At 45.0% G+C, this 23,410-nt stretch overlaps 1 protein-coding gene and 1 long non-coding RNA gene across 6 annotated transcripts in view; one reads left to right on the forward strand and one right to left on the reverse strand.

Annotated features, from left to right (window-relative positions):
* The window catches only part of LOC310713284, a 326,468-nt gene that overhangs the window by 237,145 nt on the left and 65,913 nt on the right, over positions 1-23,410 (forward strand). The gene's annotated exons all lie outside the window — the stretch shown is intronic.
* COL14A1 (collagen type XIV alpha 1 chain) overlaps positions 5,760-23,410 on the reverse strand; it is a 132,410-nt gene continuing 114,759 nt past the window's right edge. For 3 of the 5 annotated variants that reach the window (XM_083516440.1, XM_083516441.1, XM_083516444.1), the window contains 3 exons: positions 12,032-12,109; positions 11,625-11,780; positions 5,760-6,665 (listed from right to left, as the gene is read on the reverse strand). In XM_083516440.1, the coding sequence (XP_083372566.1) occupies positions 6,355-6,665; positions 11,625-11,780; positions 12,032-12,109 (545 nt within the window). In that variant the 3' untranslated portion in view covers positions 5,760-6,354. Of the gene's footprint in view, positions 6,666-7,538; positions 7,618-11,624; positions 11,781-12,031; positions 12,110-23,410 lie in introns of all 5 variants that reach the window. The other 2 variants (XM_083516442.1, XM_083516443.1) reach the window with 1 other exon arrangement.

Raw genomic sequence — 23,410 nt, forward strand, 5'->3', positions numbered from 1 at the left:
AGAGAGCGCAAAATATGGTCTGAAGCTCAACATCAAAAAAACTAAGATCATGGCCACTGGGCCCATCACCTCCTGGCAAATAGAAGGGGAAGAAATGAAGGCAGTGAGAGATTTTACTTTCTTGGGCTCCATGATCACTGCAGATGGTGACAGCAGTCAGGAAATTAAAAGACACCTGCTTCTTGTGAGAAAAGCAATGACAAACATAGACAGCATCTTAAAAAGGAGAGAAATCACCTTGCCAACAAAGGTCCGTATAGTTAAAGCTATGGTTTTCCCAGTAGTGATGTATGGAAGTGAGAGCTGGACCATAAAGAAGGCTGATCGCCAAAGAATTGATGCTTTTGAATTATGGTGCTGGAGGAGACTCTTGAGAGTCCCATGGACTGCAAGAAGATCAAACGCATCCATTCTTAAGGAAATCAGCCCTGAGTGCTCACTGGAAGGACAGATCCTGAAGCTGAGGCTCCAATACTTTGGCCATCTGATGAGAAGATTCCCTGGAAAAGACCCTGATGTTGGGAAAGATGGAGGGCACAAGGAGAAGGGGATGACAGAGGACGAGATGGTTGGACAGTGTTCTCGAAGCTACCAGCATGAGTTTGACCAAGCTGCAGGAGGCAGTGGAAGACAGGAGTGCCTGGCGTGCTCTGGTCCATGGGGTCACAAAGAGTCGGACACGACTAAACAACAACAAATACATAGGTCCTGCTTACGGAATGCAATGCATTCCCTGGAAATCATTGGGCGAGTGTTTGCATAGCAAATCCACGATTCCCATTGATACCTTTGGGAATATTTCTAATCTCTGCTGTGTCCAACCTCCCTCCATCCCTGCATGGTCTCTGCCTGAAAATGACGGACGCCAAACAGCAAAGCACAAGCATGTAAGGAAATGGGCAAACTCTGGCTGTTTGGATATCTGAATGTGCAGAGTATTACAGCAAGGTTTGGGCATAATCCTATACAGTATCTTATTTTACTTTCTTTGTCTTTCTGAGTTTTCCCTCTGCTTGCTGTTGGATAGTGAGCCATACTCAGTGAGGAAGTTTTTCAGAGAAAGTTCTGGCCCTCTCCTATTGTCAATCCTGCATAACTGTTTATGCAAATATTTTACATTGCAGGCCATTTAGCAAATTGGCCTTGCACTGTGCGTAATCCTGCACAGCGTATGAAATACTAGGAGCCATTCCCTCTCACGTTTAATTTTGGGAACAATTCCAACAGGTCCTAGCATATCCTTGGATGCTGTCTACAGCCAGTCAGTCATGAACTGCAATTTACACTGCTTTCAGATTGCTTGTTAATACTGTATGCTTAGCTAATAGTCCAGATATTCATCTAAGGTAAATCTTAATCACTGCAAAAAAAACAAAACACCCACCAGCTGCAATATTAGGTCATGATTTTGTGGGGCGCTGGGTTAAAACATACTGTCAAAATCTTGGACAGGATATTATGGAGTATGTAATTTTAGGAACCTTACCGGAGCAACAAAAATCAGCATCAAGGAACATAATGTGGACCAATATGTGTGTCTACTGAAGCAATTTGGGTGCAATTTGGCTGGTGGGGTGGGGTGCATACCAATTCAAGCCACTATACAGGGATTCCATTTCATTTTGGGTACAAAATTGATCTTTAGCCTACAAACTGTAAGATGTCTTCATTAAGAGGCAGCACTGATTTATTACAACCTCTAGTGCATTCATTTCCAGACTTTGCCATCTGGTGCCGTGTTTTTCCCTCCAAAACTGAAACCGGAGCCACACTTAATTCCCTTCATATTTGAAGGGATGCAGGTGGCGCTGTGGGTTAAACCACAGAGCCTAGGATTTGCCGATCAGAAGGTTGGCGGTTCGAATCCCCACGACGGGGTGAGCTCCCGTTGCTCGGTCCCTGCTCCTGCCAACCTAGCAGTTCGAAAGCACGTCAAAGTGCAAGTAGATAAATAGGTACAGCTCCGGCGGGAAGGTAAACGGCGTTTCCGTGCACTGCTCTGGTTCACCAGAAGCAGCTTAGTCATGCTGGCCACATGACCCGGAAGCTGTACGCCGGCTCCTTCGGCCAATAAAGTGAGATGAGCGCCGCAACTCCAGAGTCATTCACGACTGGACCTAATGGTCAGGGGTCCCTGTACCTTTACTTTATCCATATTTGATCCAGATTAACTGAGTTTCACTTTGTTTCATACCATCGTAGAACTGCAGCGTTAGAGGGGACCCAGAGGGTCATCCAATCCAACCTCCTGCAGTGCAGGAATCGGCTAAACCAACCTTAGCTGGGAGCCAACCAATATATCTGCTTAATTTGCCTGATCAGTTTCCAGAGCAATGGGGAGGACTCCTGGCAACTGTAGGATAGTGCCAGTGGCGTAGCGTGGGTTGTCAGCACCCGGGGCAAGGCAAGTAATTTGTGCCCCCTAACCTGGGGCAAGGCAAGTAATTTGCGCCCCCTAACCCCTAACCTGCCGCTGCTGCCAGCTTCTTCTTGCTGCTGCCTGGTCTGGTCTGGTGTGGTTCTCTCCCGCGCTCAGCGCTGCGCTGGGCGGCCGCTGCACTGTCCCTCCCCCAGATAGTCCCTCGCTCTCTCTCCGCAGCACACGCCTGGCACCCACCCCCTCCACAGTGGGCGGCGACCCAGCGGCTCGGATCGGATTCGCACAGCCAGCACTGCAGTGAGAGAGAGTGAGTGAGCCAGGTAGGGGCAGAGAGCTGCGAGTGCGAGCGCGCCCCTCCCCAGATGTTGTGCCCGGTGCGGCTGGGCCCCCCTGCACCCCCCACGCTACGCCACTGGATAGTGCACTTAACTAGTCCCTGCTAGCATCCTCCTGTTCCATTTGCCGTAGTCCTTACTGATGGGTGGATCCTAATTTGGGCCAATGGTGACGTTTCTAGGGCAACCCTCCCTGTGCTTATCAGATACCATGCAAGCTGTGCTATGGCATCTTGGGTACCTCTTTACTCCCACTTGATGATGCATGTATGTCGGTCTAGAGGAGGCAGATCACGGCAAGAGTATTGTTAGCCCAGAAATGGAAGCAAGAAGAAATCCCGACGAAAGAAGAATGGCAGACGAAATTAATGGACTACACAGAATTAGATAAAATGACAGGAAGGATTTGAAACCTGCGGGACCAGAGATTCACAGAAGATTGGAAGAAATATATGAACTATTTGAAGAGCAACTGTAATCAACAAATTAAGCTAGTAGGACTACAAGAAGTTTTGTAAGGAGAAATACATGAAACCTTGCAAAGTACAGAAAGAATAGAGATATTAGTTATGAGATTTAAATGTAATAGTGGAAGTAAGAAATGTATATTAAGTGAATGGATTGGAAAATTTTCAGATGTGATTGATGGAAGTCAAAAAAATGGTATAAGATATGAAAGTATGTTTAATTATTATTGAAAATGATATGTTGAAAAATTAATAAAAAATTATATTAAAAAAGAGAGAAGGCAGATCAGTACCAAATAGGTTCTCCTCACTCTCCCCGGCCCTGACTACAACGCTTCTGACAGCCATAGAGTGCTGGCTGACCAACGTGGTGGTTTACTTTTCACGGCACATCTCAGGCCCTCTTGCAGCATCTTAGTTTGGGAAACACAGACATGGACTTATTTCAGAAGCTGGCACTCGTCTGACCTCGGGAGACAATGGGGTGAAGTCAAACCACTGGAGAGCTAAAATGCCTGCTGTGGTTGTAGAGACCAATGTAGGAGAGACATGTTTTGTTGCAGCTAAGGCAGATGAAGGCCTCTGGTTGTGCTGATACAGGTGTACCATGGTGTTTCTTCTGTCTGCGCTCCTCCTAGCCGTCATTCCTCTGCCAGTCACTGCTGCAGATGCACACCCTGGCTGCCTCCAGGCACTGCGGTCATCTGCAAGGGATTCCCACACAGCAGGGTTGAAGTTGCCAGCCTTCACGCCTTGTTTGTAGCGCAGAGTTGGTCTGCCAACAGGCCTTGTACCTGAAGCCAACTCCCTGCACAGCACAACCTTGGAGATCTTGCCATCTTCCATTCTGGGGAGATGACCAAGGCAGCACAGATGAAACAAGAATGTGAACATGCTGGGAATGTGGACTTGGGAAAGGACATCTTTGTCCCTGCTATTTGCACTGGAAATAAAAGTTCCGACTGGTCCAAATGGAAGCTTTACCCCCAATGCAAATAGCATATGCTTGAGACCTGATGATCTGGATTAGAACTCTAGTGCATGGCAAAGGGCCAAGGCTTCCTATTCTAGATCCCAGTGTAGATCAAGCTATCAGGCCACCAATTTGCTTTTAAAATCTAGAAGAAAGACCCTTGTTCATTTCTTCTGGTGTGCAGAAGCCTGAGAAATCAGCATTTTCTGGCAAAAAATAGCAGCATAAGAATGTACATACATCATGGCATGAAATGCAATCAGAATCAATTAATCTATACTATATCATGCCAACATTTCTGACATAAATTATCAGTGGGGAAAATAATCAGAGTCTTTCAGCAGCCTCAGATTTCCAACATATTCTGACCTAATTATAAGAGAATGAGAGGAATGAGTTGGCTACAAGGGACACCATTTCTGGAATAAATATGCAGCACATAGACATATGTGGCCATCTTGCTGGAAAATAGCTCATGGCAGTCTTTAAGCAAGTTTTATATGGGAAAAGGTTTTCACTTGCAGGGGAGGTATTTTCCTATAGTAATGCAATATACAGGCACGAGGCATCTAAAACACTCAAGGTGAGCATGACTTCAGATAAACAAGATAGCTGTTTGTAGCATACTAGGCTGGGGGAAAACAAAGATTAGATGGGTGATAAGGGGGAGTTATTGTACAACAAATCCCTGGGTGTTAAGCCGCAGAAAATACAAGTTGCTTACCTGCAACTGATGTTGTTCGAATGGTGCATTTGGGATCCATGCCAGCCTTGTGGAAAGTACCAAAAACTAGCAACAGCATTGCCCCTCTGTAAGGCAGAGAAACCCTCTGAAAACTTAGGGTGCCCCACCGAGGACACAGAAGGCACAGGGATGGTTGCCTGGGGCACAAAATTGTTAGGAGGTGCAAAATTTCAACACCTGGTGCTGTCTCAATACAGCTGTATGCTTCCGTCACTGGGCTCTGCTGGGCTTTTCCATGTGAACCAGGAAATGACCTCTCCGGACAACAAAATGACCCCTCTTTTCTTATCTCTGTGGCTGCGATCTCCTGGGTGAGGCGGATGCTGTTAGGCAGTTAAATGCACATGCGTACTCCATCCCTTTCCCTCTCTCCCACCCCCTTGGGTACGGGCAACCCACGCCACAGCACTGCCATCAGCGCAAGGATTTATGCATGTACAGCAGACCTTCCTGTCCCCTCTTTCCCCCGTGCATGCAACATACTCTCCCAAAATCTGTCCAGAACAGATTTGGGGTTGATGCAGCGGAGAGGTACATCTTGTGAGCTGTGAAATGGCCCCGAACTGTCTGACATATGTATCCCAATCCAGAAAAGGAAAACCTGTACACTGAATTAGAAGTCGTTCCATTTTAAGTGAAGTTTGAAACTTGTAGAATCATCTAGTCCAGCTCACAGTAATGCAGAAATCACATCTAAGAGGCAAGCAGAAATGGTCCCATGGACAGAGCAATCTCACAACTGGAACTTGCAAGGATTGTGGGATGGTGTGTGTGTTTTTTTATAGATCTCAGGGACCCCCAGATTAAACTTCATACCACAGTCATGGGCTCTTAAAAATAATAAATACAACAGACGAAATTATTTATAAAAGTTTGCCACGTTTATTTGTATATAAAATAGAGTAGTGATAGACCCACAATAAATTATTAGTGTGTTTCTAATAGGTATTTAATAAGAATGCTGTGGGAAGAAAATCCCACTTTATATAAATCTTCGAAGGAAATGATTAAAAATAAAATAAAATCAACCAACACAGTTGGCTTCAGAAGGGTTACTTTGCAAGTAAAGCACACAATCAAAATTCAGGCAGAGAAATTCAGAAAGCAAGAAACAGTGGAATGAGCTCCTTGACTTATTCAGATATAACAGCTGGTGATGGAGTGTTTTGAAATGTGCATCGAACCATTCTAGTACAATAACTACAAAGATCTACAGAAATGTCCCTTGGAGTTTCCATCTAACAATAAACCCCTACAAAGCTAATAACTTCTGGCATGCAATGTAATTAGCTATCCCCCCACCCCTCGTTCTGCCAAAGTGGTAATGTACAATATAATTTTTTCCCTTTAACATATGAGCCTGTAAACAATTCCCACGACAACATTAGGCAACTGGACAGAGGCCTAAAAGATTCATGTATATAATGCACACAGAGAGAAAAAGAAATAGTTCGTTAAGAGGTTTTCTTAACCTTCCTCTTGAGCGTCAGAGAACTGGCGCTTCTTTTGGAGATTCGTCTTGAAATGCGGCTTATTCCGGGGGATCTCAGTTCGAGAGCCCCCATTTCTTCCCGCACAGGTGTGAACTCTGGCTGAGCCAAGCGAGGTGCTGGGTAGGGGGACTGCGGGTGATGGTAGGATCCATGCACTAGATAAGGCTCTTGGTCATCGTCATCATAAAGGTCCTCCGAGTCATAGAGCTGGTAGGAGCTGTGCGGTAACGGCACGACAGGGATCTCTTGATCAGTTGGGTCCCCATAGCCGCCTTAACTCGCCAAGAGGAGCCGCACAGTTAACGCAAGAGGAAAGCAAAATTGAAGCAATCGTTAGGAGCTTGGTTGAATATTGCTCTCTATAGAGCAACTTTTTTTTCTCAACTTTGGGTCCCCAGATGTGGTTGGACTACAACTCCCATTATCCTTGGACCGCTGGTCCTGCTAGCTAGGGATGATGGGAGTTGTAGTCCAATATCATCGAGTGGGGAGCCCAAGGTTGAGAAAGGCTGCTCTCGGCTGCTTCTTCTTACAAAGCAGTCGGCGTTGCAAAATTAAATCAGCACCAGTGAATCGGGGAAGATTTATGATTATCTTCCTGTTAGTTGGAAACCGACACCAGCAGTAACAGTGCGCTAATTGTATTAGATATGAGTTGTCTGTTACACAGCATGGTTAGGGGCAGGGGGAACATGGAGCAGCTTAAGAACCAATAGGCACAGCCCAGCCCTGATTAAGTGTGTTTAGCCCTCATTTATTTCAGTGGGAAAATGATCCTGATTCAATGGAGAATCCTGCATATGGGATCTGGCTGGCTTGCTGGAGGCCTAAATAGGAACACTCCAACCTTCAATATTTTGTTGCCGTTCCCCTCTGTTTTGCTCTATCTCAAATAAGTGAAGCGCTCCCTTTCCAAAAGCTCTCCCAGGGCTTTGATACAATCCTGTTCTGGATAACAGCCTGTCCAGTGGTTGCTTGTGCCTAGCAATCCGTACCATGGAGAAATGTGCCAAGTGTTTTAATTCTAGCAGAAAGCATAAGAAAACTAGAGCAGGCATCCTTTGTTAGTGGTGATGATAATAATAATAATAATCAGTGTTGCTGGTGGGAAAGCATCAAGGCTGTTCAGTAGTTGCCATTCTGACCTTCATCCATATGAGAAAGAAAAACCAGACTCTACCCGATTTCACCTTCCGTATGGGTAGCCATTGTAAGGGAATGAGCCTTCGGAAATCGAAAACGAACCAAGATGAAGGGTGGGGGGAAGAGGGGAAGAGGGAAAAGAGCAGGTGAACAACAGAGAAATACATACAGGTCAGTAAAACGAACAAAGGTCTCCAAGGCCAGTTCAACTACAGGTTAATCTTGTGACTTAAGCTGTAACCAAGACTGAGTCTCAAACTAATTAAGTACAACCTAAGGCTTTGCTTCATGCTTTGCAAACCGAAATAAGAAAGAATAAAAAACATTCACATGCAGTACATGAACTTGTGTCAAAGTTCCTACACCTTCCTTCCATGGCCCCTTGGACACCAAACAGTGTTTTTCAAGGTCCTCGATGAATGTTGCAGAGAATTCTGAGGCTTGGTTGACAATTCACCCAACAAACACACACACACATATGTTTGGCAGAAGGTGATAATGCCAACAGTGGGTGTGGCCAAAGGCAAAAATGGGTGGAACCAGTCAAAGATAATGCTCTCAAAGAACACCATTTGAAAACCACTGTTCAAGAAACATCGTCAAGACACAATCTCTCCATGCAATGGGGGTATTTTAATCTGATTTCTTTTTTTAAAAAAAAGACTGTCATTCATGAATTACAACTATATGCACTGCCGATTCAGATTATTACAAGAAGCTTAGTTAGTGACACTCAGGTCTCCCATGCTGTTTAGACAAACATGAACGAGGAGCTTCTCAACTAGGGATCTCCCAACCAACCAAGGCAGATCAGGTTAAAACCAGGAGATGGATGACACAAACAAGACATTCAAGAAAGTTGGACTGGGTTATTTTAGACAATGTGACAATGGCACATGACAAGCACAAGAGACGAAGAAACAAAACACCCTGCACTTCACACGCTCTTTGGTTTTTATATGGGGTTTTAATTGCTTCAGTTACAAGGTTAAAAGGTTGTTTTTCCTCTTTGAATGAGATAACTGGGCATGTTCCTGTTAGAATTCCTGCTCCATGATTGCAGTCATGGGATTGTTGTCTTTCACATGAAGGTATATGTTTTGACTCCACAAAGTGGGAAGTGACGGAGACAGGATGTTTGTGTTACTGTGTTCCGTGAAGTGGGACTATTGTCCTTTGTTCTTTCTCTTTTTGCTGTCTGATGCTAGAGAGAGAGGGAGCCATGTTGCAGGACTCCATGTGTGTTTATATGTAAATCAAGTAGATTAGCCAAAATGCTGAGTTGCTGAGGTCTGTCATGCAAGTTGTGAAGACTCTGCGGATCCCTAAATGTGCCGGTGTCTGTTGGCATTGGTCGCTGTGATGTTCAGGCTGAAGAAAGCTTTTGAAGCTCCTGAACGATCGACCAGGAGGGAGAGAACATGCCAGTCAGGCATGTGTCTCTGCCAGGGTCCTACTCGAGTGTAGGACAAGCTCCTGACAGTTCTCTGACCCAATGAAGTAGACCACAATGCTTATGATTCCCCTCCTCAGCACTGTGGCTGTGCATGATTAGCTCTAGTTGGATATAGTGTTTAGAACTTACTGGCTGCTTGACAGGGACTGAGTCCCGACCATTTTCCTTTCCCAGCCCAACAGGCAACCAGAGCTATTCAAAGTCTGCAATGCGGACACACAGGTGTAGTTATGGCTGCTTAGCCTGTGTATGTGGTTCACAAAGGGAGCACTTCAGATTAATCAGTAATTTTTTAAAGAATGCCTCTTTGTCCCCACAGTTACAATATCATTTTAAGATGGTTCCCCTACTGTCCCTCTCCAAAATAATTCCTGCATTTCTGGAAGAGTGCAAGGCAGAAGAATGACAAGGCCATTCTGACGTGCTTCTCTGCCAAAATATGGTGGCAGCATTTCTAAAACCAGGGAGACATGAACATTTGGACACACGTAATGCTGGGTGCTGTGACATCAGGGCTGAGTTGCAGTTAAGTGACGCGGCAGAGTTTCAGAAAGTTTGCGGCTTTTTAGCTTAGAGAAAAGGCAAGGAAGAGGTGATATATCAGAAATGTATAAAGGCATGGAGAAAGTGGATAGAGACGAGTTTTTCTCCCTCTCCCACTAACACTAGGACTCATGGATAGCCAATGGAGCTCAATGTCAGAGGATTTGGGACATATAAAATACAGCGCTTCTTCAGGCAGAGGGCCTTCTCGGTAGTGGCACCCGCCCAATGGAATGCCCTCCCACCAGATTTTTCTCAAATTTTTAAAAGACATCTGAAGGCAGCCCTGTTTAGGGAAGCTTTTAATGTTTAATAGGTTATTGTATTTTTAACATTTTGTTGGAAGCCGCCCAGAGTGGCTGGGGAAACCCAGCCAGGTGGGCGGGGTATAAATAATAAATTATTATTATTATTATTCAAACAATGCAGAGTTAAACTAAGCAGGTCGCTCCCATAGGAGACAGGGATGGCCACCAATTTAGATGGCTTTAACAGAGGATTAAGACAAATTCACAGAGGAGAAGTTCCTTTGAGCCTCCTATGTGAACAGTATGATCAGTTGACATAATTTTCTCCTGCCTTACACTAACCCTGCCACCACTGCGAAGGAAACCAGCAAGGGTTTTTTAGCTCGGTGGCAACAGATCTCTGGAATTCTCTTTCCTTGGAATGGAAGCCAGCCTCAGCATTATGCTCTCATCTTTGGAACTCCCTGATTTGGGACGGCCACCCTGGCTACTTTACTGACATTTATAAAGATTAAAAGAAACCCCAAACTTCTCTAGGATTCCCAACCCCCCCCCTTCAACTAAAAGTCCCTACAGTTAAGAAAATATGCTCTATGCTCCATGGTTCTGTGATTTTAATATGGCTTTGTTGCTTTTGTGCACATTGAGATTCTGTACTTAGATTTCTTATGAAATGTTTAAAATGGTATTGACGACTGATCAGGAAATGATTTATTTTTATATGTGGACACAGAGGGGATGCTCAGACAGGTGTGCCTGTGGGGAAGAGGAAACCCACTAACTTTGTATCCGTAGTGGCCCAGATGCACATTTGTGTCAGAATACAAGGGTGTGTACCTGCGCGCACACAGGTATGTGTCCAAATGGACTTTTGAGGGTCTTCCGAGAGAAGGCAGTGCAGTTCTGTTTGCCTTCGCTGCCGTGACCAAGTAGCCAAGCTGGTTAGGTTGCACGCCCCTATGACACCATCACATTTACAATGAGATCCCTGGTGGGCTGGGGCAATTAATTACAAGGTCCTTTCTGGTAAAAAGAATAGCTCCAAAATCATTTGGAAGAGCAATGGCTGAAAACTGGTGTAACTGCGGTGTGTGTGTTGTGTCTGATTTTGCAGATCCTTTCCCTCGTTCCCGAAGCCACAACTTACTCAATGAAAATCGAGCACCACAAAAATTCAGCACAGCGCTAGGATCGTTGAGCTGGAAGGGACCACGAGGGTAAAACCCCCTACAATGCGGGAATCTTTCACCCAACGTGGGTGTCAGGGAACTGCCATCAGCTCAGAGGCGAGAGGTGGAAGGGCAGTTGTGTTACAGGGAGCCTCCGAAGATCTTACGAAGCAGTTCTTCCTCTGGAAGAGGAGGGAAGCCCCACCTCTGGAGAGGAGGGAAACCCCGCCTCCAGTGGGGAGGGGGTGCTGGGATCAGAAGATGCTAGGGGGAGCCTCAACACCGACCCTGAGCAAAGCGGAGGGGAGGCAAGTGCCCCTTTGCCAGCGCCCATTCTGCACAGTAGTCTTCGGCGCAGAGAGGGGAGGAGAAGGTTGGGGGTCACAAGGCTGTTATGCTGGGGAAGGCATAAGGACCGCCCACTCCCAGATTCTGCTAGCGACTGAGCAGACATGGACTTGCAACGCTCTGCACTGTAAAATTGTGCAGACAATAAAGCCTGGAAAAGTCAGGTTTAGCGTCTTGCCTGTTTGCTCTCGAGCAACCACACCAGCACCTGACACTGGGACTAGGACCCACGAGTTTAAGAGTTCCATGCTCTACTGACTGAGCTACCTCATTTTGAAGACGTGTGTGTGGTGGGAGGAGGCTAACTCGGAAAAGCATACTCACCACCCGTTCCATATCCAGCACAGGAAGAGGGATCACAGTATCCCGGTTGCCCTGAGGCGCCATGTGGCCCAGGAACACCTGTATGGCCAGGTGGTCCTCTTGGACCAGGTGAACCTGGTGGTCCTGGGGCGCCTGTACGGCTTTCACCTGGAGGCCCTGCACAGAACACAGAAACGGCTGTCAGAACATCACCTTGCCACTGCTGCAGAACGAGAGAGCAACATCAGGTATGGACTACCTGAGTAACCGAATGTGATTTCACACGTGTTCTTTATTATACAGCCACTCTGTGTAAAAGAGCCAGACTTTACTTGTACCGACTGTTGTTTATTATGCGTGGGAATGCACATTTAATTGTACTGACCCTTGCATATCATTTGGGCATATGGTCACTACGGCGAATTTACCTGCTGCTCCTGGTGGGCCCCGGGGGCCTTGGGTCCCGACACCTGGGCTCCCTCGCTCTCCCTTCTCTCCCGATAAACCTGTTAAGAGGAAAGGATAAAAATCAGAACAGATGGGGCGGGAGGGGGGAGTTGATTAATGCTTCTCCATGAGCATCTTTTATTAATTAAGAAAAGGAAGGGAGGCCAAGGGAAAATGGCTCTGTTGCGTCTTCTGTTACAGCCTCGTTGGAAGGTGTTGCTATAGCTAGTTTCCTGTTATACAGTGGTACTTCGGGTTAAGAACTTAATTCGTTCTGGAGGTCCGTTCTTAACCTGAAATTCTACTTAACCTGAGGTACCACTTTAGCTAATGGGGCCTCCCGCTGCTGCCGCCGCTTGATTTCTGTTCTCATCCTGAAGCAAAGTTCTTAACCCAAGGTACTATTTCTGGGTTAGCGGAGTCTGTAACCTGAAGCGTCTGTAACCCGAAGTACCACTGTAGTGGCTCTTTACAAAGTCCTGTTGGGCCACTTTAGAAGACGTTGCTGACATACAGCAAAATAAAGACCCTTCCTGGATACAGTAGTCAGAAGTTGCTAACGTATTTATATTAAAGCTATGTCGATTCACACAACAGTACTGGTTTGGCCTCCACTTTCCCATTGCATGATCTCCTCAATCTTCTGGTTAAAGCATAAATCCCAGTTTTGTACAGTGGGTTATAGACGCTTTAGGTTACAGACGCTTCAGGTTACAGACTCTGCTAACCCAGAAATAGTGCTTCAGGTTAAGAACTTTGCTTCAGGATGAGAACAGAAATTGCACAGCGGCGCGGCAGCAGCGGGAGACTCCATTAGCTAAAGTGGTACCTCAGGTTAAGAACAGTTTCAGGTTAAGAACGGACCTCCAGAACAAATTAAGTTCTTAACCCGAGGTACCACTTTACGCTATTGTTGACATTTGTTTTAGCAGAGAGAAGAAACGCCATGGCGCATCTGCAGTGGCACAACCGGATGCCTTCATCTGCCCCAGCTGCAATAAAACATGTCTCTCCTGTATTGGTCTCTACAGCCATAGCAGGTGCTGTAACTCTCCAACAGTTTGACCTCACCCCAAATAGGACACACCTTCCGCTGTCTCTCAAGACAGGCGGACGCCAACAATAAAACTAACATTTTCCAGAGAGTTTGCTGTGTTAGTCTTTAGCGACAAAAACTACAGAAGTGTCTTGTGGCACCTAAAAGACTGGTTGGCATCCCACTCCTACTTGAATCACACACATATACACACAATATGATCCACATTTAAGCTTAAATAAGAATAAATTATATGTAAAGGGTCATTCTTCAACAGATATTGCATTTATTTGGAATGCTGTCAAACTGATATTTATTTTTATTTCTGTATTTGTTTTATTAGAACCACAGAAATATATTTCATGTAGATTTTTGTGGTTCCAATATTTACATATTTAAGATAAACAAACCAACAAATTTCAAATGGACAGCGTTCCAAATACCTGCATCTGTCAAAGAATCAGCCTTGTTGTTCTGATTATTGAACAAACCGCATTTTCTTAAGAATGTTGTTGTCTTTCTTTAACTCTTAAGTAGCTAGACAGTTTTGCTATAATGGCATGCTCAAGGATTTTATTTTCCTCCTCTAAAACGGTAGGAATTTCAGAACACTTCCCATAATTTGATGTAACAGTCGCTATCGGATGTTCCTGTAAGCGCAACTCATTCCTTAAGCTGCATAGGGATGGTTTTAGAATATTTTTAACAAAAAATGAGAGCTCAAATAGAGCAGGTGGTGCAAGCTCTGCCTGTTAAACTTAAAAATGATGTCTTCCTCCATTCCCTTTCGCCACTATAGCTTCGTGAACTCACTAATCAATGCCAGAAGGTGCAATGGCTCTCATTTATGGCCCAATTGTTTCAGATGCGCAACTCCTTTGCATCCACCTGTACACAGTTTCTGCAGCGTTTAACTGCACAGTGGGAATATTTCTTCCAATTCAGCACAGCGCTAGACCCGGGTCAAGAAGAATCACCTCACTCACAGCCCACAAGAGATGCTGAGCAGAGAAGGTGTGAAATTCTAAACTTCCCCTCGAAGAATAAAAACGCTGCCGGCTGCCAAAATGACTTTGTTTAAAGAATGTGTTCCGATTCCTTACAGCTTTCAAAGCACAAACCTACACGTGTCTCACCAGATCACAAGCGCCAATGAGCACAACGGGTCTTGACCCCCAAGTACATGGGCAAAGGATTGCAACTTGGGGGGGGGGGGATCTTCAAAAGACAACCAAGGGACCATGAAGTTTTCAGGGATAGATGCTGAAATTAGAGACTGCTCCTGTTGAAAAGTGACCACAGCCATGGAATTAAAAGACGCCTGCTTCTTGGGAGAAAAGCAATGACAAACCTAGACAGCATCTTAAAAAGCAGAGACATCACCTTGCCAACAAAGGTCCGTATAGTTAAAGCTATGGTTTTCCCAGTAGTGATGTATGGAAGTGAGAGCTGGACCATCAAGAAGGCTGATCGCCGAAGAATTGATGCTTTTGAATTCTGGTGCTGGAGGAGACTCTTGAGAGTCCTGTGGACTGCAAGAAGATCAAACCTATCCATTCTTAAAGAAATCAGCCCTGAGTGCTCACTGGAAGGACAGATCCTGAAGCTGAGGCTCCAATACTTTGGCCACCTCATGAGAAGAGAAGACTCCCTGGAAAAGACCCTGATGTTTGGAAAGATGGAGGGTACAAGGAGAAGGGGATGACAGAGGACGAGATGGTTGGACAGTGTTCTCGAAGATACAAACATGAGTTTGACCAAACTGCGGGAGGCAGTGGAAGACAGGAGTGCCGGGCGTGCTCTGGTCCATGGGGTCATGAAGAGTCGGACACGACTAAACGACTAAACAACAACAACCTGTTGAAAAAACACTTGCAACATATCCCTTCCAACCACATCCTCTTTCCTATTATCTTTGCATACCTAAAATGAGTGGCCAAGATCATACACTCTCTTTCTCTTTTAATTTTGCTTTTTTTATAATAATAATAATAATAATAAATTTTATTTATATCCCGCCCTCCCCAGCCGAAGCCGGGCTCAGGGCGGCTAACAACAATAAAACAGTATAAAAGTATAACATAAACAACACTCTAAAATCATTCATTGTAAAATTAATTAATTCAGGCCACTGGCAACCATTGGGCCAGAGCTCCGCGAAGATTGCCGAGGGAGGGAGTCAGGCTGTGCCCTGGCCAAAGGCCTGGCGGAACAACTCTGTCTTGCAGGCCCTGCGGAAAGATGTCAAGTCCCGCAGGGCCCTGGTCTCTTGTGACAGAGTGTTCCACCAGATCGGAGCCACAGCCGAAAAAGCCCTGGCTCTAGTTGAGGCCAGCCTAACTTCTCTGTGGCCTGGGACCTTCAAGATGTTTTTATTTGAAGACCGTAAGTTTCTCTGTGGGGCATACCAGGAGAGGCGGTCCCGTAGGTACGAGGGTCCTAGGCCGTATAGGGCTTTAAAGGTTAAAACCAGCACCTTAAATCTGATCCTGTACTCCACCGGGAGCCAGTGCAGCTGGTGTAGCACCGGATGAATGTGATCTCGTAGCGAAGACCCCGTAAGGAGTCTCGCCGCGGCATATTTTAAAAAAAATATATATAATAAGATCACACTCTCGTAGACCCCTTACAAGGTATGGTTTGTAGCAACAGTTCCCAACTTAAGCAAAATATATTAAGACTGAATTCATGTTGACACGGCCTTAAAACCCAAACTAACTAGTGGACGATAAGCTCCCGGGCCTCATCTGGGCGGAGAATGAGGCTGAATATCTTACAGTGTCGTTTCAGAGGCAAGACACAGTCAGGTGATTTGGCACAAGCTGAGCAAAGCTATTAGCAGAAACCAGGCCAAGCTCCTAGGCTGGTATCCCAGTGTTTTTGGAGGTTTTTTTGTTTCTTTTTCTTTTTTTCTTTCTTTTTTGGACCGATGCTATCATATTCAGGCTTACAGGAAAGCTGAGGTCATGGCTTTCTGTTATAATTAAAGATTCAGATATGCATTCAGGAGGCCAGCTTTATGAAATGTGTGCTTTTAAACTCAGAAAGCAGGGAGTACAGGCAAGCAGCGAAAGCACCAGAGTGATTCTCCAGACCTCCGCCTTGGACCCAGCGCTATTTGAAACATTTCTATTATTTATACGGTAAACTTTCAGCATTACGTGACCCCAGAGCAGGTGACAATTCCATTCAAAATATAAAACAATTCTAACAGAATAAAGAGCAAAGGAAAACACAGCACACCCACAAAAATCAACCGCAAAATCTTCAGCTCCATCTTACTAAAAAAACAACCCGAAGATCCCCCCAAAAAAGTAACACCTACAGCAAAAAGGTAGGCATTTACATGATGCCAAACCAGACCCCTGAAGCCAGGTGGGATAGGACAAAAGAACAACAACACACATTTGTGGTATGAAAAGTTGCAGGATTTCAGCAAGATACACATTGAATGGAAATGAAAAGATAGATCTGCCCCAAAACTTTTGCAAGCAGAGGCCGGGGTCACATATAACTGCCCTGGAACTGTAAGGGACCCCTGACCATTAGGTCCAGTCAAGGACAACTCTGGGGTTGTGGCGCTCATCTTGCTTTATTGGCCAAGGGAACCGGCGTACAGCTTCCGGGTCATGTGGGCAGCATGACTAAGCTGCTTCTGGCGAACCAGAGCAGCGCATGGAAACGCCGTTTACCTTCCCGCCGGGGCGGTACCTATTTATCTACTTGCACTTTGATGTGCTTTTGAACTGCTAGGTTGGCAGGAGCTGGGACCGAGCAACGGGAGCTCACCCCGTTGCGGGGATTCGAACCGCCGACCTTCTGATCGGCAAGCCCTAGGCTCTGTGGTTTAAAACACAGGCCACCCACGTCCCTGGAACTGTAAGGAACCACAAATAAACTATCCTCCAACTGTCCCAATTTTCCAGAGACAGTCCAGGAATTATGAAAGCCATCCCAGCTTCATATTTTATCCAGCAATGTCCCTGCTTCCGCCGCCAGTACTGCTGCCACCAAGCTCAGGGAGGAGAATGAGCTGGAGTTTATCCCAAGTGGTGGATTCGAGGTACTGTCCTGTTACCTCTCCATAGTCTCCACCACTGGTCTCCTCCCTTGGGCAGCTTGTAGCAGCTGCTGGAGAGCTGCTGGGTGAGGAGGAGCCACTACCATTGAGGCCCAGCCTTGTATACTGCACTGTCTTGCTTTTCTTTATTTAAAAAATTGCTTTGTGCATCCACGTCTAACCTTGTTCCTTTCTAAAATTTATTTATTCATGCTTGTTTTTCTTTTTTGTAAATCTACTGAAGAATAAAATAAAATCAGGATTAAGGGGATTTCTAGGAAATGACATATAATGAATTGAAAAAGATGTTTAAAATAACTTTTGCAAAAAAAAACCCCTCAAAGAACCCAGAAGCTTTCCTTTTGAGAATTATAGGGACAGAACTACTCAAACTGTATAGAGATTTATTCATGTACGTGACTACAGCGGCAAGAATGTTATTTGCCCAAAAATGGAAAGAAGAAGTCCCAATGAAAGAAGAATGAATACAACAACTTATGGGATATGCAGAAATGGCGAAACTAACTGGGGGAAAAATAAGAAATCAAGATAACAAAGTTTTTTATATAAAAGAATGGAAATGGTTTATTGAATATTTACAAACAAACTGTAAACAGATAAGAACACTGGTCTGTATAGTTAAAGCTATGGTTTTCCCAGTAGTGATGTATGGAAGTGAGAGCTGGACCATGAAGAAGGCTGATCTCCAAAGAATTGATGCTTTAGAATTATGGTGCTGGAGGAGACTCTTGAGAGTCCCATGGATTGCAAGAAGATCAAACCTCTCTATTCTGAAGGAAATCAGCCCTGAGTGCTCACTGGAAGGACAGATCCTGAAGCTGAGGCTCCAATACTTTGGCCACCTCATGAGAAGAGAAGACTCCCTGGAAAAGACCTTGATGTTGGGAAAGATTGAGGGCACAAGGAGAAGGAGATGACAGAAGACAAGATGGTTGGACAGTGTTCTCAAAGCTACTAAAATGAGTTTGACCAAACTGCGGGAGGCAGTGGAAGACAGGAGTGCCTGGCGTGCTCTGGTCCATGGGGTCATGAAGAGTCGAACACGACTAAATGACTAAACAACAATAATGGGTGTCAACATCATGAATTCAGTCATAGTCGAGCCATTGAAAAGTTGCTTGCTCGCTCGGTCGCTGGCAAGCTAACATAGTTTACCTCTCAGAATTACTAATTTTTATTTTTTTAAAAAACAAAAATTTGGAATTGTTCATGAGTATTAAAAATAACTTCTTATAAAGGAAGCATGTGCTTAGTGACACTAAACCGCTAATGCAGGAATGAATTGTAAGCTATCTAATTTGGCAGAAGCACAAAAAAGGACTTCAGAAAGCCTTTCCCTTCCTTTGCATCATCTTGATTTCATCCCGCCTCTTATCTGCAGTGACAGGGCAGAGTGATGGTGCTTTTCGGATAGGAAAAATGCTAATGAGGAGCTCATTTGCAGATAGGAACCAGAGGGAAGCGAAAAGGGAGAGAGCCTCCTTTCACGACAATTTCCCCTGCTTTATTAAAACATAAATTATAGTCTTGTTTTACTGCATTTGGTTTAAAGATTAGCATTTTGTGGGCGTAGGAAGGATCAGAGAGTGTGCAGTACCTAAATAATCTGGAACATTATATAGGAAAAGGTGGGATACAAACGAAATAATCAAACAGAGATCAAGGAACACCTCTGCTAAATGCATTCCTTACCAGAGCAATGAACCATCCGGGTGAAAATTCATCCCCTTTTGAACAGAACAGTTCTTCTAATAGTCCAAACGCCTCTCTGCTCCCGCCCCAACTTCAACTTTAGCTGGCTTCTCCCAATTCCTTTTCACCACCTCGCCTTGAGAGTTACCGCTTCTCAGGCTGAGTGATTGCCCAAAACATGCATATCCAGGCAAATGAACATCTCTTAGCTATTTCGACATTATTTATGGCTTGTTTCTCTCCCCCCGCCTCCACCCAAAGGACATTGGGTTCCAAATTCTCAAACAGCCTAAATAAAATTTTAGGCAGGAGACTCGCTGAGATCATATCTAGTTTTAACAACAAGGAAGAATCCAGCTTGGGGGATGTGAAGCTAGCAGCCTGATTCTGTCCTTTTGCTAGGACAACACAGTACTTATACTGGGGCTGCCATATGTCTGAAATTTTCTGGACATAGTCAGGATACTGCAACCGGAAGCAGTGGCCGGGTAAAGGTAAAGGGACCCCTGACCATTAGATCCAGTCGTGACTGACTCTGGACGATCAGAAGGTCGGTGGTTCGAATCTCCGCAATGGGGTGAGCTCCCATTGCTCGGTTCCTGCTCCTGCCAACCTAGCAATTCGAAAGCATGTCAAAGTGCAAGTAGATAAATAGGTACCGCTCCGGCGGGAAGGTAAACGGCGTTTCCGTGCGCTGCTCTGGTTCGCCAGAAGCAGCTTAGTCATGCTGGCCACATGATCTGGAAGCTGTACACCAGCTCCCACGGCCAATAAAGCGAGATGAGCGCCACAACCCCAGAGTCGGCCACGACTGGACCTAACGGTCAGGGGTCCCTTTACCCTTTACCTTTAGATGGGCTTTTGGTGTGACTCATCAGACTCTTCTTAACATTCAAGAGGAAATAATGTCCCCCACAACACAAAACTAACTTTTGTGCTTGCCTGCCAGAAGATGTAGCAATGATTGCTAAGTGACTCTAGCTGTGCCAGAGGTGGATTAGGCAAATTCATGGAGAGACGGGTCTGTAAATTAAGTTTTGATAGTTAAAGGGACTCAATATTCAGAGGGGTGTTGTCTTCAAGCCCTGCTTGTGGGCTTTCCAGAGGTGTCTGGCTAGCCTCTCTGACAGTATAATTGTTATTGTTATTTGTACCCCACCCATCTGGCTGGGTTTCCCCAGCTACTCTGGGCAGCTTACAGCACATAAATTGTAAAACATTAGACATAAAAAATTTCCCGATACAGGGTTGCCTTCAGATGTCTTCTAAAAGTCAGATAGTTGCTTATTTCCTTGACATCTGATGAGAAGGTGTTCCACAGGGTGGGCGCTACTACTGAGAAGGCCCTCTGCCTGGTTCCCTGTAACCTCACTTCTCACAGGGAGGGAACCGTCAGAAGGACCGCAGAGCTGGACCTCAGTGTCCGGGCTGGACGATGGGGATGGGATGCTCTTGAGGATGCTGCACTAGCTGAACCCTTGATCTGATCTACCAGGGCTCTCCTTATGTTCTTAATGGCATAATCAACTGGGAGGTTCAGTGCAAGTCCCACCAAAATGAACTGAAACTGTGCAACAAGCTCTAGGGTGCTTATTTCCACGGGACATTTGCAAGTCTACTCTGACATAAGCAGTTTTTAGCCCAAGGTCAGCTTTCTGAACTATGCAACGTAGTTGGCCCTACTTCTGCATTGGCCCGGGACCAGTTTTTGACATTAGAAAGCATGGCCATTAATGCTGGTGAAGATGTTCGTATATATCAATTCCAAGCAAGTCCTGCCAAAAAGTCTCTTTTGCTTTGACAGTTGTTTTAGCAACAGAAATAACGAGAATGAGGGAACTTTGATCCCATGCCTTCTTCTTCTTCTTCTTTTCGTTATCGCAAACTATCGCTCCTTTGCAGAATTCCCTGGCAGGCTCCCTGCAAGCTACAGACAAGGCTATAAAGTTTGTTGTTGCATGTTTGCGAATTATTACTACAATCCGAAACATTGTTTGTCCTCCTTTATCTTGTACATCTGCCTAATCCTTGCGTTAAGTTCTCCACACTCCAAGACATTTGCTTAAGTGGCACAAATAATTATGCTTTTCAGGCAGTTCCTCCAGCATCCCACAACTCTTTAGCCCACCCCCTTTAACAGTGAATCGGTCCCTTTCTTGTCTCCAACTTCCCCTTTCCCTCCTACCTCAACGCTCTTTTCCCTTATACCACCGAACAATGTCACTCTTTGTTCAGCTTCGCCATAGAAACCCGGGGCTGACAAGCTCGCCCTCCTAAATCTTTTCTCCTCTTACACTGAAGTAATTAGAATTATGGCCTCAGAGACTTTGGTTTTCTTTCCTTTTTCTCCTTCTTTTAGGTGGGAGGCAGTCTCAGAGGTCACTAAAAGGTTTCCTCATCAGAGCCAACAGCATGACTACTGAGCAAAATGTTTGACACACAGAAATGACCGAAGAACTGCCATTACAGCATGCAAAATGGCTTTCACGCGCAGGGAATATAACACGCAATGCAACCTCCATATTGTGCACTCGAAGTCACTTGGGCTATAATACTATACACATGTTTACTTGGGAGTAAGTCCCATTGAGCCCTGTGGGACTTACTAGCATCATTCTGTCAGTTGTATTTGCTCCCAAAAGACTCACGGTTCAATCCTTTGCATGTCTACTCAAAGATAAGCACCGCTGGGACATTTTTCAACCACATTTTACTGAAAGGAGACCCAATGAAAGTAATGAGCACGACTAAGTTGGGTCCAATGATTTCAATAGGTCTGAGTAAAACTTAGTTGAATACCAGTCATTGAGTTTAATGCAGCTCACTCCCAGGAAAAGTGTGCATTGGATTGCAAAACTATAGAAGTATCCTATGCCTGTTTACTCAAAAGTTAGTCCAAGCCTCTGTTGGAATGGTTAAGAATTTTGGACCAATTGCAGGTTCCAGATTGTTTGTCAATGCATTGTAATAGTCTAAACTTACACCCAGGGCGCTCTCTCTCTCTCTCTCTCTCTCTCTCTCTCTCTCTCTCTCTCTCTCTCTGTGTGTGTGTGTGCAGGATTTAAGCCTTAAACTAGTTAAGTGTCAGCAGGCTTAAACTCCTTGAGGATATTGCCACCTCCACACAAACACACCCACCCTTGCTTTTGTGCCCTCTGTACTGCTGCCCCTATAAGTTATTTTTGGCACATCACAGAGCAAACAACTAAAGCAAAACCACCACAAAGAGCTTATTAGGAGGAAGGTGAGAGTTAAAGGTAACGATGGATGGACATGAAGACTCAGGACCAATTAAAAGAAAAACCTACTTCTTCATGCAATGCATAAATTATGGAGATAGCTGCCCGATTTCTGCAACACGCAAAGAGGATTATACATTATCTTAGGACGCAGGTGGTGCTGTGGGTTAAACCACAGAGCCTAGGGCTTGCTGATCAGAAGGTCGGCGGTTCAAATCCCCGCGACGGGGTGAGGTCCCATTGTTTGGTCCCTGCTCCTGCCAACCTAGCAGTACGAAAGGAGGTCAAAGTGCAAGAAGATAAATAGGTACCACTCCGGCAGGAAGGTAAATGGCGTTTCCATGAGCTGTTCTGGTTCGCCAGAAGCAGCTTAGTCATGCTACTCAGCCTATAAAGCAAGATGAGCACCGCTACTCCAGAGTCGTCTGCAACTGGACCTAATGGACCTACATTATCTTAATTGTTAGATGCAGATTTTGCTGAGTGATTTTACTGTACTGAACCTTCCTGGAATCTTGTCTATATGCCGACAAAGGTTTGGGAATTGAGAAATATTCACATAGATTTTTAACTGTATTTTCATTGCTTCTTCTATTTCTTACCTTGCATTTTTATTATACTGCAATTTTGAATTCGGTGAAAATTAGCTATACCTGAAATACCTTCTTTCCCTGTCAAAATCCATTCCTTCCACAAAGCGTTTTTTTGGATGGCACAGACTGATTCTGTCTTCAAGTTACTTCAAGTTACTTCCCCCTTGCCATGCCCACACACCCTCATTCCGGGGGAATGGTGGAAATCATTCACCATATAAGATCCATCATTCACAAATGGTGCTGCAATAATTTCAGGAGGCATATTAAAGGGAACACACACAGACTCCAACTTCCCTTAACTATCAATGGGAAGTAGTCAGCTGAAACTGCCTTAGCTCAGTTACAAAATCCCACCTGCTGTAAAGTTTGGGAAACAAGTTCCTTCCTGTTCAGCCTCAGTGCTACTGACTGGTGTTCAACTTTTATTTGTAGTTACTAAAATTACAAAATGAAACTAGGCCATAAAAATTAAGCAATTATATGAGAAAGACTGCACCAGCGAAGGAAAAATACAGTTCACTGGCTTTCCACTGTAACTATTTCCACTATTTCCACAGGAAGAGCAGTGTTAGTCTGTTGCCGCAGAAAACAGCAGAATAGTCTTTTGGGGCACCTTAATGTTTTATAATGGCATAAGCTTTCTGATGCTGCTGATGAAATGGACTCTAGTCTGCAAAAGTATGTGCTCGTTTAAATTTGCTGGTCTTTACCAAAGA

The sequence above is a fragment of the Podarcis liolepis genome (assembly GCF_965112155.1).
Source record: "Podarcis liolepis genome assembly, chromosome: 8".
NCBI classification, from domain to species: Eukaryota; Metazoa; Chordata; class Lepidosauria; order Squamata; family Lacertidae; genus Podarcis; species Podarcis liolepis.